At 39.8% G+C, this 17305-nt stretch overlaps 1 protein-coding gene across 3 annotated transcripts in view; it reads right to left on the bottom strand.

Annotated features, from left to right (window-relative positions):
* Positions 1-17305, bottom strand: part of rabgap1l (RAB GTPase activating protein 1-like) — a 40062-nt gene that overhangs the window by 1223 nt on the left and 21534 nt on the right. Inside the window, exons 14-21 of one of the 3 annotated variants that reach the window (XM_037248631.1) lie at positions 12670-12783; positions 10661-10735; positions 10447-10572; positions 9451-9594; positions 7845-7886; positions 5158-5286; positions 1730-1822; positions 5-115 (exon numbers count right to left, since the gene is read on the bottom strand). In XM_037248631.1, coding sequence (XP_037104526.1) covers positions 5-115; positions 1730-1822; positions 5158-5286; positions 7845-7886; positions 9451-9594; positions 10447-10572; positions 10661-10735; positions 12670-12783 — 834 coding nt within the window. Of the gene's footprint in view, positions 1-4; positions 116-1729; positions 1823-3596; positions 3864-5157; positions 5287-5601; positions 6948-7844; positions 7887-9450; positions 9595-10446; positions 10573-10660; positions 10736-12669; positions 12784-17305 lie in introns of those variants that run through there. The other 2 variants (XM_037248632.1, XM_037248633.1) reach the window with 2 other exon arrangements.

Below are 17305 nucleotides of genomic sequence, written 5' to 3'. Positions count from 1 at the left end.
TTACCTGATCCAGGTCATTCCTTAAGGCAATCTTGCTGGTGACCAGCTCATGGGCCAAGTCGTCATTCTCCTGTTCTAGACGCATACTGGCTTCCTGAAGGCGGCGGTTCTCCCTCTGTAAAAACAAACACACATGGCAGATGATGAGAAGAGGCCCCCTGGAGATATTGCCAAATTAACTACAGTGTGAATGCTCTTATATGATTTAATTGCATTTTATATAAATAAAAAAAAAAAAAAAAAAAAAGAAATGCTTTTGTGTTCCTAAATGCACTAAAACCTGAAAGGCCCAGTGGAAAAAAATAAAAAATAATAATTCTCCATTATATTCCGCAATTTCTTTCTCTCTCTGTGTCCTTGCTAAAAATATAATATAAAATTCTTACAAAAAAATAAAAAGGCTATTGTGAGCCATCACTGAAATCTCATGACTGCCTTAAAAGGTCTCTTACATGACACCGTTGACTTAATTATGACATGGCCACGTGACAGAAAATAGTTAGAAGACAACCATCTCTTTAGTTCCTACAATTTAGATGCTAACATACAAACATTGACATACTCTATTTATAAATACAGAGATTGGATAAAGTGCCTTTTTTTTTTTTAGAAGTAACAGAGTAGTTTGAATATCACTCTTGTAATCCAATTTGTTGCTTCCTGTCAGTCTCATTAAAGCAATCATGGTCATTTCTCCTGCTGAAGCTGCCCACACATGATGCTTTTCTCTCTTCAGCAAATCCACTCGATTGTTTGCATTGTGTGGAAATGAACATAATTGCCTCATATCATCAATAGCAAAATCTTCGTACAAGAAACCCTCAGAGGAAGCCGAAAGATCTTACCACGATCTGTAATCCAGTCTTGCTATGGAGGCTACAGCGACACAAACTAAACTTTTAACGCATGATCCTGATAGGAGTGTCCAAGAATTTCCAGCCTCCCTCTCGCTCTCTCTCCCTACTCTGGCTTTCGTCAATCTGATCAACCAAGATAAGCAAATGTAAAATTGCAAACAAAAAAAAAGAAAGCACAGCGAATGGTGATATGGAATCCCTCCTTCAACAAAAATGAACTTGCTCCTTGGGTCTTTTCTCTGTTGGCGGAAGAGGAAGCTACTTATCAAAAGTAAACGTTTCCTTCCTTCTTTCTAAAAGCAGTAGCTTATATTTCTACTGCAACTCTGTTTTGTCAACCGCTCACGTCGTCAACAATTCTCAATAGTGTTAAGGTTTTTTGGTTTGACGATATTTATTTTATTTATTTATATTTTCATAAATACTATTTATTTATATTTATGACATTTTATCCAAGCAAACACATTCTTACTTGAACAGAAAATAATAGTGGCCCGAGAAAAAGAAAAAAAAAGACTCTGGGTCACAATGAATAGAATTGATTTGGTGCTTCTAATTACTGATTTGGAGAAAAACAAAATATAAAGAAAAAAAAAAAAAGATTAAGCGGGTCTTTGAGCGTACCTAAAATAGCAATGATAGATGTTCACCAATGACAGAAGTCTAATTTTAAGCCTGACGCTAAATATAACTTTGAGAAATACACTTGAAAAGTGATGCGAGGGAAGAAACAAGAATGTTTCAACTGTTTCAATTGAACAAACAATAATGTATACAACGTTTTGGAGATTAGGTTTAGGTTTGCAGTGCTGGAGCACAATAAGCAAAAATAAAATAAAATAAAATCAATAAACGTGTGCGTGTGTTAGTACCTGGTATCTGTCAATGGGGTCTTCTTGCTGTAGCTGGCTCTCTCTCTGCAGCTGATATTCTTTCTCAAATTTCTTAAGCTTCTTGGTTGGAACCTAAAAAACAAATGAAGGAATTTACCGCACAAGCAATAAAGTGCCACTGCCTATAAAAGCAAATAATCTTCGGAAAGAAAATAACTGTCATCCCTAACAGTGACTGTTTCTTGTGACAGCGTTGTGGTATTGTGGTTTGTGTTACACAGCTTCTAGCTTTCACTTTTGCAAAATCAACGGAAGACTTTCAAGATAATGTTAGAATAGAGCGGGCCCTTAAGAAGAAAGTTACAAGATAGATTACGCCGCATTTATTATTGGACTCATTTTTGTGCTGGAAAAAAAAGTCGCGACACAAATTTGTCTGTATTAAAACGGACTAAGAAACGTTGTGGTTTAGCTGAAATGTGTTGAAACCAAAACCATGTACATCAATTACACACCCAGATATTCTTCAAAAAAAAAAAGCAGAATTTTGCTTCTAAGTGGCTTTTAATGGACGATAGCCCTTGAAATAATAAAAACAAATAATTGAAAATACAAATGCGACATGAACTATTTTGAGAAAATAAAGACAACCTAAAAAAACTCACTGATATTGAGATGTACGTGTGTGTCATTTGATCTCAGACGTGTGGAAACAACATCGCCATTGTGCCAAGTGTTACTCTTGGGGATTGTGGTCATGGTTTCATCCTCTCTGATGCTTCCTTGTGTCTTGTTATATTGTCAAGTCAAGCACCTGAGTCACTGAGAGCTGAAATTCAATATCCCTACAAACTAAGATGACCACTTAACTCGTAAATATCTTTGACGTCTATAAATGTCAATGGCACTGAATGACTTCACATCATGACCCGGCAGTAGACATATTTTGCGCTTGTTGAGAGCATATAGATGATGTCAAGTATTGCTCAACAGATTTGGAATTGGTGCATCATTTTAATAATTGGGGCTAGTTGGACAGAAATGACACACAGGCTAATGTTAGCTTCCTTTGCTACTGTGTATTTTCTCTTTTCCAAATGCAAAGAATGAAAGGGACACAAATCATTGTTGTCTTTCTGACTGAGTCCGTGCGCTGTGTTTTTCATACTTTTGCATGACTACTGAAGCAGTGCAACTTTGAAGTGGAAAACAGAGCGGGCAGTGGAAAAAGGGGCCATAAAGATAACCGTTTCCTAACCTTTGCTGGAATAAACTACAACACACACACTTCTCCAAAGAGCCAATCTCACATTGCAAAATAATGACTATTCAGTATGGAATGTTGGGATGCCGCAGGGTATGGTACCAGGGCCACTTAGCCATTGAATGACCTGAATCCTTGCAAGTGAAATTGGAGTCGGTCCCCAAGTGGAGATCACGTGTTCGAGCTCTGGTGCCATACTGGGACGGGTATTATCTTGCTAAGCGCGCTTGCACGCCGATGGACGGTGATGAGGCCAGAGGAGTTGGAATATTGAAGTAAGGACAAAGGCAAGTGGACACCCCATGAAAAACTAGGCCATGGAATTCAATTAGCCACGTGAGGCAAACAAACCAGCTCCCACATACAAACACAATGTCTCCATTGATTCCAAATTCATACGTAATGAATTGTAATTGAAAGAAACTTGGCTTTGGAGTCGAGCCGACGGACCAAAAAATCCAACAAGCTACCAGGAGGAAAATGAGACACATTTAAATATGAGCCTTTAACAATTGCCGTGTCGCAGTTTCCACTTTGTGTTAAATATGCAAAGAATAAAACAAGTGAGTAGCATTTGAACAATGGATCTGAAATTGCTATTTATAGTGCAAACCGAATCTAGCCAGTACGGAACGGACATACCACAGGTCGAGGTGCTCTGATCGGTCTGGAGCGAGCAATCAAACGGGCCAGAGCGTCCTCTTCGCCCGGCCGCTCAACAACGTGAGCATCGTATGCCACCACGATGGACACCTCCTGCATCATCTCGGCTCCTCGCTCGCAGAGGCGAGGAGGAAGCGGAAGAGAAGAAATCAACCTCGATGAGGAAGACGGATGGCGTCAGAGAGCGAGTGCGGCTGACAGCTCGGGCTTCTCTCTGATCGCAGAGGAGGCAGGCAGGCAGGCGACTGGCTGCTTTCAAGAGATTCTCGCTCAGGAGTGGAGCCCTGCCCACTGAGTGGTGGGTGGGCGGGCAGATGGGGGAAGTGAGCGAACAGTACAACACACCTGTTTGTGTGTCCACCCCCCCTCCAATCCCCTCCTTGTGGAGGACAAAGGAAGATTATGACTTTGCTTTTTCTTCATTTCCGCTGACAGAATTCCTCATCTTTTTGCGCTCCTTTTTCGATAGTCGGAAATATTTATTTCATGAAGAAAAACATCACTCGAGATATTTCTAAAGCTTTGTTCACACCTTCACTCGAGGCACATAAAAGGGAAGTTGTCAAGTCGAATGAATTGTTTTCCTGACGACATACTTTACGATGCTTCCTCTTAGCAGATGCAAAAGACTGAAGTGCACAGTTTATTTAGTTGCATCTAAAAAAAAAAAAAGGCATTTATATTTGTTTGACACTAGCAAAGTGGTATCAATAAAACGTGAAAGATCACTTGAAAGGAATGCATACACATATGCACACGTAGGACTTTGGAATAAATAAGTCATCATATTAGCTTGGGTCCAAAGGACGCCTAAGATCCTGAGAAATTCAAATACTTGGCATAATCCTCCAAAAAGCTAAGCCACCCGACAAGTAGAGCTGATCAAGCCAAGGTGGCAGGGAATGTGTTCGCTATTTTAAGCAGCTTATATAGTTCAGCTGATCCGCTTTATACGTTGACTGAGAAAAAATAAAAAAAAAGGGGGGGGGGGGGGGTGCGAGTGGAGGGAGAAGAAACTTGTTTAGGTGGTTTTGGATTTTTGGTACAGTGGTATCTTCAAGGTTTAAATAAACAAATAGAGTTGACAACCACATCTATTTGAGAAATGAAAGTTTGTTCAGGCAAAGACAACATACAATATCAATGTATTTTTTTTTTTTAACCAGTAAACTTTCAAACAGACCATCACAACTAAATAAACACTTGCCTTTGGATGGTAGACTAGAAGAATGCCAGACATGTTAAATATTAACGATGTAGACTCAAGGTGAGCAACACGGGAATGATTGGAGGAGCGAGGCAAAGTTATCTATTCTATCTTTCTCTGCAAAGTCTCTCTCTCTCTCTCTCTCTCTCTCTCTCTCTCCCTCTCTCTCTCTCTCACACACACACACACACACGGATCTCAAAAATGTATTACATTGTGTAGTTTGTGACCTCATCAAATTCTCAAAATGCCATAAGTCAAGAGGATGATGATGGTTTTTGTGTACGGGTCAGCGGCATCCACTATCTGAAGAAAAAGAAAGAGGAGGCCAACCTTGATGTTGCAAGCTTGTTCCATCAGCCTTCTGGCGTTCTCTGCAGCTCTGTAGCGTTTGGGCAGCTGCACTCTGAAGAACTTCAGAGCCCCTTCAAAGTCGGCCTGCAAGAGATCCTCCTTGGATGTCTGCAGGTAAACAAGTTGGGTCGGATGGAGGAGAAGGAGGGGCAAATATTAGTCAAATAATAATCATATATTTTTATTATAATTCTAAAATAAATGATATCTATTTTTTAAAGTAAAGGGTAATATCACCAAATGAAACACAGCAATACCACCATCTTGTGGGGGAACTGTGCCAGCTGGTCCTACTTTCGAAAGCTAACTAATATGATCGCCAACCAGACTACCAACAGAAAACTTGAGGGAACACACACAAAAAGCTGATCCCGATAATTCACAAGCTCCAGCTAACCCGGAGAGTCCCAGTCCCCGTCTCACCGCCAGCAGCTTGGGGACAAAGAGTCGATGTCCCATCCCGAGAAGATCCATCACTTTACAGAAGGAATCCGCCGAGGCCTGACTGCTTTGGGCTTTTTGCTCTGCCGTTCCCTCTCCATCCTCCACTGCCCTTCGCACAGCTGGAAGTTGCAGAGGGGCCGAAAGAGGAGGTGGAGAGGGCAGAGGCGATGGTGGGGAGGCCAAGGGGGAGGGGGAGTCCCTCTTTGGGCTCGGGATAGCCGATGACTCCAGCGTGTCGTCTGACAGGTCCCGCTTGGTCTGCATGAGATGAAGTCGTCGCAATGATCTCCACCGAGGAGTCCGACTGATGGAGCCCCGCTAAATGAAGACTCCGGACGACCAGGTCAGAGGACAGAGTGACCGCAGGCACAGTTAATCAAAACGAAGACTGAGTCTTCATCCCACCACTGTCAGAGCCCAAAAGTGACCGCTCGTTGCGTTAGAGTCAAAAAATGAGGAAGGGATGGCGTTGGTTGCATAACGCCGTCCGTCTTCTACCTGCGAGCCACTCTTACCTTGCTGCACTAACAATCCGATATGCGGTTGCTAAGCAACAAAGCTGCGCAACACGTGGGTTGCTGCTCCAACAAACAGCACCATTTGTCTTCTTTTCCCTGCAAACTCTAATAACATCTCACAAGTCCAGGGAGCAAGGCGCTTCCAATATGGAGGCTGCACCTGAAATGAAGCTGACAATATTCCAGGATGTCTATGAAATGCAAAACAACCAAAGCAGCAAGGAAATCCTGTTGCAGTATGGCACTTGTTAGAAAGGAGGTAGACAAAAAAAAATTACAGTATGGACCTCAAGAACATTTCCATTAGCCGATGCTCTGTTGTGGTGGGCAGATCCTTCAGACAGCTCCTTTAAATGGAAAGTCATTTGATTCTCAACAACACAGCCTAAATGGATGCATCTGTGAGTCAGTGAATAGGCTCGTGTCATCCACAGCGATTGTTCTGGTCAGCCACTGGGGCGAGGCAAAGCAAAAGAAAAAAAAAAAAAAGAAAAGCAGGAAAACACACAGTGTTTCCAGACCGCTGTCACTTTGTGATGCTAACAGCTAATGGCTAGCAGCTTGCAGGTCATCTATGTTGCAATCCATTTGGTGGTGCTGCAAAAATATACATCCAGCAGAAGATATGGACCAAGAGCTGCTGGGCTCAAAGGATCCAGAAGGGGAAAAACGGAAGACGACAAGAAGAAGCTCCAGGCAAGAACAGAATCGAAATGAAAATAAAAATAAACGCTTTCTTCCTTCACGTCCAGATAGCTGATGGGTACACCTTACATTCTGGGAGTGAGGAGGGATGTGGGTGATGACGGGGAAGCAGGAAAGGGAGGGAGCTGGATGGACCCAGATGGAAGGAGGTAGGGAGGGGGCTGAGACACAAGACTACAACGAGGAACGAGGGAGGGAGGGAGAAGAATGCCGTCATGGCTGGCCAATAGGAAGCTGCTGGTGGAATCCTATTGCACCTACCTCACAGGCTCATTTGTTCCCAATAGCCAGTATAGCACCCACTTGGGAAACATTATAGGATTGAACAGGAGTCATTATTTTGTCAGAATCATGACAAAAATAAATAGTACCAGGAAAATGTATATATATATACAGAGACAATGTTAATTGGTAAACAAATGACTAATTACTATAATAAATGTTCATAGTTAACTAAAACTAAGGACGGACTTCTGTATTTATAGAGAAAAAAAAAGTCATCTCTACATGCGAACAACTTGTGCGGCAATACAATACCACAACAATAATTAGCTGTATATATTAGAGATTTCTTATATTCTTATCCATTTTGAACACATTGAGGTCATTGTTGCGCTGCTTCTTTTCTTTTAATGATTAAGGAATCCAATCAATACCAGAGGCACCAAGCCTATATGGCTCGTTCTGTGTGGGCTTTTAAAACTTCTGCATTATGTTTACAAACATGATCGATGATTGACAAAGGACCATCCATACGCAATATGACGAGAACAAATCAATACGAGCAGCCACAAGAAGATCTACTAACACAACAAACAGGAATTCCACACCACTTCGAGAAAACAACAAAGTGTTCTGTTTTGGTTTACTGCTCTCATGATTTGATCTTCTCAGAATGGACAGGTTGCAGACAAGTGCACACAAAACGTTTCGCGTACCTGTCACAGCTTGTTTAGGATAAAGAGTCAAATAAATAGTTGAATGAGTTGCAATACTAACCTTGAGCAGAGCCAAGGCAACATTGAAGATGATGTTCAAACCCTGGAACACAACACATTGCAACACATCAGTAATTATGAAGACACAAAACCAAGCATTTTATTTGCCGCCTCATTAAAAATCAGCAACTCGCACTAAAACCAGATTCATATGTGAAATTGCAATTTGGAGAATGATAAATGTGATTTCGACACACATATCGAGTTGGCCGCTCTGCAGGAACACCCACGTCTCCTTAGTCTCTGTGATCATTTCACATGGCAACACAGAGCTAAAAATATCCAGACAGCACTAAAAATAAGGAAAGCGAGAGAGGGGGGCGCTGTCTTCATAAACTAACTTGCATGAGCCACAAGATGGCGCTACAACGCCGAGTCTGGATCGAAGAGCTTGAACGCAGGTGAGAACTTGGATAATACAGTAGATTGAAATGGACAAAGAAGATAAATACATATAAAACCGGGCTGGAAATGCGGCAGGGCAGACTGCAGGATAAATAGTAAAGGTGGAATGAAATCCAGCGGAATATATTCTAATTCTGTTTTACACACATTCCCCAAAAGTAATGAATTAAATGTAATGTGCACGTTAAACATTTGATGTCATACCCACCCACATTGAACGAGCTGTAAATTATGATGATGTCTTTCTTATTACTGCCCGACGTTACTTTAACTGCCCTGCATATCTCACAAGACCATAAAGCCCACTGAGCATCTCAAAGGGAAAAATTCCACAAGAGAAATGATTTTTTTTTTTTTTTTAAATCTCCTCCTCATTTTACGTGCTCCAACCGAATTGCGCTCACCTGCCGTGCGCACGTCCTCGCAAACGAGGGACAAATTTTGTTGGCGGTGAAGACAAAACGGTGATAAGGTGGAGAAAATGATACACGAGGAGAACAGCTGTCAGAGTAGCAGGAGATGAGAACGGAGGTTTAAGCAACAGATTCTTATCATGCGCTTCATTGGCTGAGGAAAAACCTGGGAAGCGTCTTATTGTCCTGCTGGGGGGCTAGTGGGAGGGAAAAGCGGAAGAAGGAAGGGAGGGATGAGAAAAGAGAGGAGTGAAGGCTGAAAGACGGGTCACGATCGAGCAGAGGGGCAAAAATGTTCTATTTTGTAATCAAGGAATCCACTTTGCATTGTTACCTTAAAGAAGTGGGATGAGATGATTTGAGAGAAAGAGGAATCAAATCCCGATGAATAATTTGATGCACGGGATATGATATTAACGAGGGTTTGTTTTCATGCTTTCATCTACTTCACCGAATGAGTTCTAGTTTTGTAACAATGTATTTCAAAAAACAAAACAAAGAGAGCAGCTCCACAAACAAAAACAAACAAATGAGACGCAAGCTTTGTCAATTGTTGAGGATTGCTAATAGATTTGTTTTGACCATTTTATCAACCTAAAAGCCTGATCGGCACATCTTTATTGATGAGACAGATCAAATCAAAGGGCAGGGTGAATACACCATGGATTGGACCGTGTGTCTTCTACTTAGGGCCTTGACACCTGCTGTGGATGATTCAAACAAGTAAGTCCCTTTTAGCTCACTTGCCTTATCCTATTTGATAGATAGACAAAAGAGCTTGCACTATACCTCGCAAAGCAGGAGATCGGTGATGTGGAACACCATGCATAAGGGGAACTTGGCAGTGAAGAGGGTGAGGAACCACTGAGAGGCATACATGTGTGCCTCCAGGTTGAGTACTTGGAAATGGGACCAGAGATCGGGTAGCTGTTCCTAGAAAACAAGAGAGGAAGAGCTTGAGACACTTTGGAAAACAAAGTGAAAACAATTAGTGTGGTAAATCCAATTATGCAATATAGTGGTCCGCTGCCTTTTGTGTTGGCCCGGCCCGTGAATAACAAAAATCTGCGTATAATTGACCCCCGTTTAAATACGACAGAATTTATTTATTTATTCGACTGTGTTCATTTATTTAATTTTTTGATTAATTAATTTCTTTTCAAATTATTATTAATAAAATGTAATTATTGAGAAAAAAACAAGGACAAAAAAGTGAGAGAGGCGCCCGCCCAATGGTCTCTACACATAAATGGTGTGACTTCATATGAAACAACTCATTTTTCCCACAAGTCAGTTTTCATGCAGGAGAAAACGAGGCTCCATCTGCCGATAAGTGTTTCGTAGTTCAATGCCTTATGAAAGAAAAGAACGGCGGTACTTTCAAGAAAATTGTTGTCCTGTTAATTGGTGTATGATTCTAAGAGCAAACTGGTTATTCCTGAGAAATACACAAAAAGGAGTGTTCCTGGCAGCCAAATGCATCAGATGAGGAGAGCAGCAGGAAAAAATAAAAAAAATCACTGATGAGCAGCAAGCAGATATTTGAAGTCTGGGTGGTTCAAACAGCATCTAATCATGGGCTTCAAATTTAAATGGATGTGAAATTTGTTTGAGTAATATCAAAGAGTGGCCCCTATCTTAAAGACATTTCTTTGGAAGAGAGATGTTTTTTTTTTTGTGGTCAAAATAGCAATGTTAATGAATTTGCTGAATCATTTTTGAAATTCAAACTGCTGTAAATATTACCAAGCATGAATTCATCCTCTCGATTCCAACCGTGTGTACCTGCATGAGCTTCTCCAGCTGAAAGAACTTGCAATGAAGATCTTCAAAGTTGTTTTTGTAGAGAGCTCTGAGGCCATACTCAAACATGATTTTCACCAGCACACAAAAGGCCTGTTCCTCAGGCATCTGGAAAACAACCATGTACTTTTAATGATGATTTCGATTTGTCAGTGTTGTTATGACAATCCACGCATGTGTTCCAATGTTTACTTACATGCAGAAGCAGAACAGCCGCAAGAAACGACTGTCCTTGGCAGTAACCGATTTCCTCATCGTAGACCGCATAGGCCTTGAAGAGAGAGAAGAAAAAAAAAGTAACAATGAATTATTTATTAAACCAATTTCAACACTAAATAATTTCATCGATCCATCCATCAATCCAAACCGGCTTGAGGTCGCACTCACAATCAAACTTGGGAAGAATTTTTGAGTGTTCAATTAACCTTCATTATTTTGCCAGTAACCATCGAAATATTGACAACAATATCTTTTTATCACTATGATACAAATTTGTATTTGCTACTTCTTTTTATTGAAACTACCATGACATCAAGTTGGGCAAATGTACATAATCATTTATTTTGCTTCTATTAATCTGATACTGGGTCATTGACTAGATCCGAACCTCTTCCTTAAAAATGAGAGCAAAAAATCCAGGGTGAGATTAATTTGCTTAAATTAGAGTTTGATGTGCAGGTAATGGTGCTGTCATGCAAAAGTGCCTGGACTCTAATCTCCATGCTGACATGCTTGATTGAGTGCGGTATTCACACATTCCGAACTCAGCAAGGTGACATGTCTGTCGCTTGACAGATGGATGGGGAGGTCCTGGTGGGACAAATCTTAATTTGGGAGCCTGACGACATAACAGAGCCAGCAGGCTGAAGTATTTGCATCTATTGTAAGCCAGGTACCTTTTTCAAAACAATTCAGATTTTTTATTTTTTTTAACTGTTTGCATGTTAATATGATATTTCGGAACATTTTTGATGAATAATAAAACGTTTAATTAATTAAAATAAAATAAAAATACAGTTTTACAAACACGTATCTGTTGACTAAAAACCAAGAATAAATTTAGTCTTTTTTTGTCTGAAATACTGTCAAATTTTCCAGAGGAGAGACATTTAACCTTGATTTGTGAACAATGACGAGTACTTGTACAGGTTTAGGTGGACTAAATGGAACATTAAGAAAATAAAGCAAACTGTCACCAGAAAAGTTCACACAGCTCAATTGACCCTTTCTTGGAGAACAAAGGTTAGAAGATTAAAGACCCCATGCATATTAGCGAGTAGATAAATTTACAAGGGGTCCTGGAAACTCTGGTTTGGCTGTAGCCCACTCATGCCTCAAGATCCAGCCAACCTTATCAGCAGCAAATCTACATTCATTTGCATACAAATGAAGGCCAGCTCAACACTGACCTATTTGGGTCCGGACCCAATGTAAAATGTAAAGCCATCCTCTCACAGAGCTCAGAGCACAAAAATATAACAATTGAGTCAAAAATTACATTTGACTAAAAGCTAAATCCATAATTGTGTTTCTTGGCACCAAGATTCTCAAACAAACTATCAAATTTGTATGCTGCTGTTGTATTTGATTCATTTTTGTAACGTAGCTGCCGTTTTTCCAAACAGTAGAAACAGTGAAACAAATTGAATTCACATGATTTAGATGAATAGATTTAATATGATGATGCACAGAAATGAAGCCTTATCAATTTACCAGCCTTACATATTGTCATTTTCTAAAATGACAACACACAACGCTCCAAGTGCATTTGTACAAGAAAACATTTGGCAAGGACCTTGGGCAAAGAGAATTCAAGGACAATAATTCAATGGCTGTATTTAATCCATGAAGCTCTTCTTGGCATAACAGTGATGAATAACAGCAAGACATTGTTGGTAGCAAAAAAAAGAAAACATCTCGACAATCCCCCTTTAATTCCTTTGCCCTTTTACGTAGCTCCATTACTTTGCACTGAGGTCACTTTTCCATTCTTGAGAAACACAATAACAAAGCGCTCCAACACATTATATAAGATGCTGATGAGTTGATTTGCATTGTATTGAAATGTGTTAGTGTTAATATATTCCTGATTTATTTTTTTAATTGATTTATTTTTATTATTTAATTTATTGTTAATTAATTTTCAGAACCTCTAGACCATTTCTAAGTCAGCATTTAAACATAATAAATACATTTGACTCTTACCTTGCAGATCTTGAAGAGTGAATCCTGTCCATCTCCATCAGAGTCCTTGAAGTAGTCATGTGCAGGGAAGGTACGGTGAATATCCCGAGTGATCACCGCCTCCTGAGCTGAATCCTGAAACGTGTATAAGATTACAAAATGTGTCAAACTTTTTTTCCCTTGGTCGACACAAGTTTTGCGTATATTTTTTTTTCCTGTGATTGCGCAACTTCCGAGAGGAAAACAAGTTTTAGATTTAGAGAGACGTTCTCAACTTTTACAGCTTCTTTTTTCTTTTGAAAGTGCAGCGCATCACCTTGTTGAAAGTTCAAGGTTCTTGCCGCCATTTTTTCCCGCGCCCACATCTGTCTAATCCTAAAATCACAAAGCGACGACACGACACGATGCTGTCGGAGCCATACCTACCATCTGTTGGTTGCACGACTCTGCTCTCTTGTCACTGAAGATATTTATTTATCATTCGGGCTGTACTGTATGTATGTCTGGGGTCATTGATATGCTGCTTCATTCATGTTAAACGCCTCCCTTGTGTTATGGCGTGCTGGAAAACAAGCTGCCACCACTTTAATTACCAAAAATATATACTGTGACTTCAAGAAAGAACATTTGAAAACCAGCTCAGCTGTGACCTGAATAATAAAACATAGAAAATGGATCTTGAATGCCAGCGCTTTCATAAAAAGCTGTGAAGTCATTTCATTTACATGCCGTGAAATTCTATGCATGCTGCAGGCTAGCTCGCGTGCTATTTTAATAAGATTTGCGGCATGGAGGTGCATTATGTGTTAAATATATAACAGCTACAAAGTGCATTACTGTATGTTCATTAAGCCACACGGGCAACAAACAGCTTTGTATGTATGCAGGCGGCACTGTTATTTTTAACCTAACGCAAAATGTTCTTTTCTTAATGAGATTCCTAAAAAAGAAGCAACAGAGAATAACACCAATGTGCAAAAATAACATATTATTCATAAATTATAATATATATTTATATCATTTATATTATTATATTTTACATTATAATATTATTTATATTATATATTATTAATATATTATAATATTAATCTGGCAACAAATGCACCAAATACAGTGTCAGTTTTCTTCTCAAGATACTTCATACAGGTTTGGGGAGAAACAGGCTACGTTTAACTGTGTTATGTAATAATGATACAAAAATAAGATTGCAGATAATTGGAATTTTTCTTTTTGCAGGATTACAATTTTAATGGCAACCTTGTCTGGCAACAAGTGGATAAATTGCTACAGTTCAACTCTTGGTCAATGTGCTCCCATCGAGTGTCTTTTTCAATTCCTCGTGTTTACTCTGTTATTTGTTGAACTGAAAATCAAACGTAGATACTTAGTTACCTATTTAGCGCTGCCGTTTAAATGCGACTAAAAGCCGCCTCTCCGATCTCGTGACCTTATAAAATGCGCACAAGATCATTAGAGCTTTACTGCTCATGTCACTGTGTCCAAAGTCTTTGGGAAAAAAAAAATCCATGGTGTCGGGAGATGTGCACGTTAGCCAATAAATATGCATAGTCCTTTAAATAAACCATCTTACTGCTCAGGACAGAGAGTACACTAACCTGAAACTGTTGGCGCATATTAACTATTTGCTAGGCTCCAACTGTGAAGGTCTAAATGTCACAGAAAATCATACTGAAATGGAATTTTTAATGAAAGGCACATCATTAAAAGCCCCGGATTGCCAGAAAACAGAGCTTTTAGAAATACAGTTGAAAACTTTTAGAAAATGAAAATGAACCCTGCCAATGCAAAAGCTTCGAGTTCACGGTCTCCGTATTTCGTGTTTTTTTTTTAATTTTGATTTTGTATTTCTATATATATATATACATTTTCCTTTATCTGCATCGGCCCAAAAAAAAAAATTCCTATCGCCCTGATTACCATGCATATATCAATGAGGACTAATAAGAATCTGTTTGACATTGAAAGTCGTAAACGCTTTGATTTAATAAACCATGCATGTCTCTGCTAATTAAGAGCCTCATTACTCAGAAACTCCACAAATTAGTGGAACTGAAACTCTTAGGTTGCTTAGCTAAGATAAAGCGTCCCAGTTTGTGGAGAAAAAAAAAAAAATCTGCCTTGGTTTGGATGAAGGCAACAATGATTATTTTTATTTCCACAATCACAGAAGGATTGATTTAACAATATACCTATTATTGTAATACAATGCTGCATTATACGTAGAGCTGTCTCAAATGCTTTGCTTGCTTTATTTGAACACACCTGCACTTCTTCCCTGTAAGTACTAAAACCAAACATGAATTCCGTGCTGCTCATTTAGATGAATGTGTCACATGTAAAATGCAAATGCTGAAACCAGCAGCTCTGTAATCTCTGTGGGGAGGGAGGGGGGTGGGGGGGCTGAGGTGTTCAGCAGGAACTGCAGCCTCATCAGCACCATCAATTTTCTGCCACCTGCACAATGTGCAACGCAAAACCAAAAGACTGCTTCTATGAAAATAAGTCCGGTTCGTCCTCATAAAATGGCTTCCAATTAACATTTTTTTTTTGCTTTATAGCAGGCTAGCCCGGGACGATTGCAACAGACCACATAAGAAATCGAGTGAGGCATGCTAGGCCTATTTTCTGAAGACAGCTGGAGAAAAGCTGATAACTGTGCACAGCCCAGCATTATTATTACTATCACTAGCATCCAAAGGACCTTCACTGTGACTGATCCATCCACCGCCGCCGCTACAGGTGATTCAGTGGACGCCGATGTTCAAGGGGATCTGGAGGGCAGTGGCCAGTGTATTTGCTCCCTTCTCGCATGGAAGCAACACAGTGACAGAGAATCTGTGGCTGTGATAAGAGGAGCCAGTAGAAAAAAATAAAATAAAAAAATAGAAATAAATAAAAAAGAAATAAAAAGTTTAAAAAAAAGAAAAGAAAAGCTGATTTAGCCAACGGCCGTTTTTTTTGCTGGCTTCTAATATGCTCAACAAGTTAAGAGGAAGACGTTCAACATGGAAGTTTGATGTGTCATTATGATTGTCAGAGAAAAAAAAGTTAAAAGCTTCTCTTATACATATTGATGAGGTCACCTATTGGCACCTATGTGCACTAAAATATACATGAAACATGAAAGGTCAGGGCTAAAATGGCATCTTCCTTGAAAAATACCAACCTTTGCTGCTCAAATGCCAACCAAGCTGACAAATAACATGAGCAGGAATATACTATTAGACAGGTTGGAACCAAAATCTTCATACAACATAATACACACGGAGGTAATTAATAAAGAATGAGCACTGCAAGCCAACCTCGGCGCGCATGTATTATTTCTTCGCACTGAATGAAGCTTTCAGGCATCGATCCCCTGGTGGATTGGAAACTGATTGACAGAAGGCAGAAAACAAGACAGATGGAAATAAGGAGAGAATGAAAGAGGCAAAGAGTGATGGCTTGGAAGAATGGCGAGAGGAGATAACGTGGAGAGACAGAAGAGGAGAAGGCGAGAGCTTTACAGAAAAGAGAGAGAGAGAGAGAGAGAGAGATGTACACAGAGGGGAACGAGAGGCTTCCTCTAATTGCAGCCTGCAGGCATGTACTATTACTCAGGCTTTTACGACAGGTAACTTATTTCACGCACCCAGCTATAAATAGTCATGTCAGTCCATGTGTCCAAACCTGCCCACTTTAACATCCTTTTAAATCATCAATTTGGAGTTTGACCAAAAACATCTACTGTACTGCAACAGTGAGGTTGATTGCCATTTTTTTTTTACTTGAGGCATTGTTTGTGTTTTCATCATAGGGATGCAGCGATACTATTTTATTTGAGACAGATGTGACCCTCTCTCCCTCCCTTCGCCAGTCAAACGTGTCTAACGGCGTTGGCTGATGGGCTCCATCTCTGACAGATGCCTGAAATTGGTCTGCATCAATCACACCACTATAAAAAGTCATTGCAATAAAATGTTTGCCATGGGAGAGCTTCCTACTTGCGAGTTTGTTTGAAATATAAATACGTCCCATCATTTTTGCAGATGCAAGTGACAAACAAATGATTTCACTCATCAAACATAATAATAATCATTAAATTTTAACAATAATACATTGTCCTCCTCCGAGTGGCCGTTGGTACGCAAGCGAGCGTTCTATCATGCTGCTTTGACAGTATTACGTAAGTCGGGAGAGGGGAAGCTGCCCTTGGAAAGTGTCTGATGCGAGGTGGCATGCTTTGCTAAATCAACAAGATACAAATGATAGACACTGGCTCAGTACAGCTGAACACTCAGATCCCACTAAGTCCTTCAGTGACAGTAGGACCAATCAGAAAGGATTCCACTCGCACTAAAACCATGGCAACCACTATGACAAGTCGTTTCGTGAGTCGGAAAAGGAAAAAAAAAAAAAAAGAAATAAATCACCTATGCAAGGAAGGAAGAGCAATCTTATTTTCTAATCAATAGCTCAGAACCAAAAAAAAGTCTTTGAAGCTATGGCTAATGAGAAGCTAATCAACGTTGAAGTGAATCACTGCAAGAATAACAATTGGACAGTTGAGAATAATAAACAAATTAATTAACGTGAACATTCCTAAAAAAAAATTCGCGGTTGGGATCTTGAAAAACCCTCAACCACAAAATTGCTT

The sequence above is a fragment of the Syngnathus acus genome, chromosome 4 (genome assembly GCF_901709675.1).
Source record: "Syngnathus acus chromosome 4, fSynAcu1.2, whole genome shotgun sequence".
Classification (NCBI taxonomy): domain Eukaryota; kingdom Metazoa; phylum Chordata; class Actinopteri; order Syngnathiformes; family Syngnathidae; genus Syngnathus; species Syngnathus acus.
The sequence above is the reverse complement of the archived record's forward strand: the minus strand, read 5'-3'. Positions and strand labels throughout refer to the sequence as shown.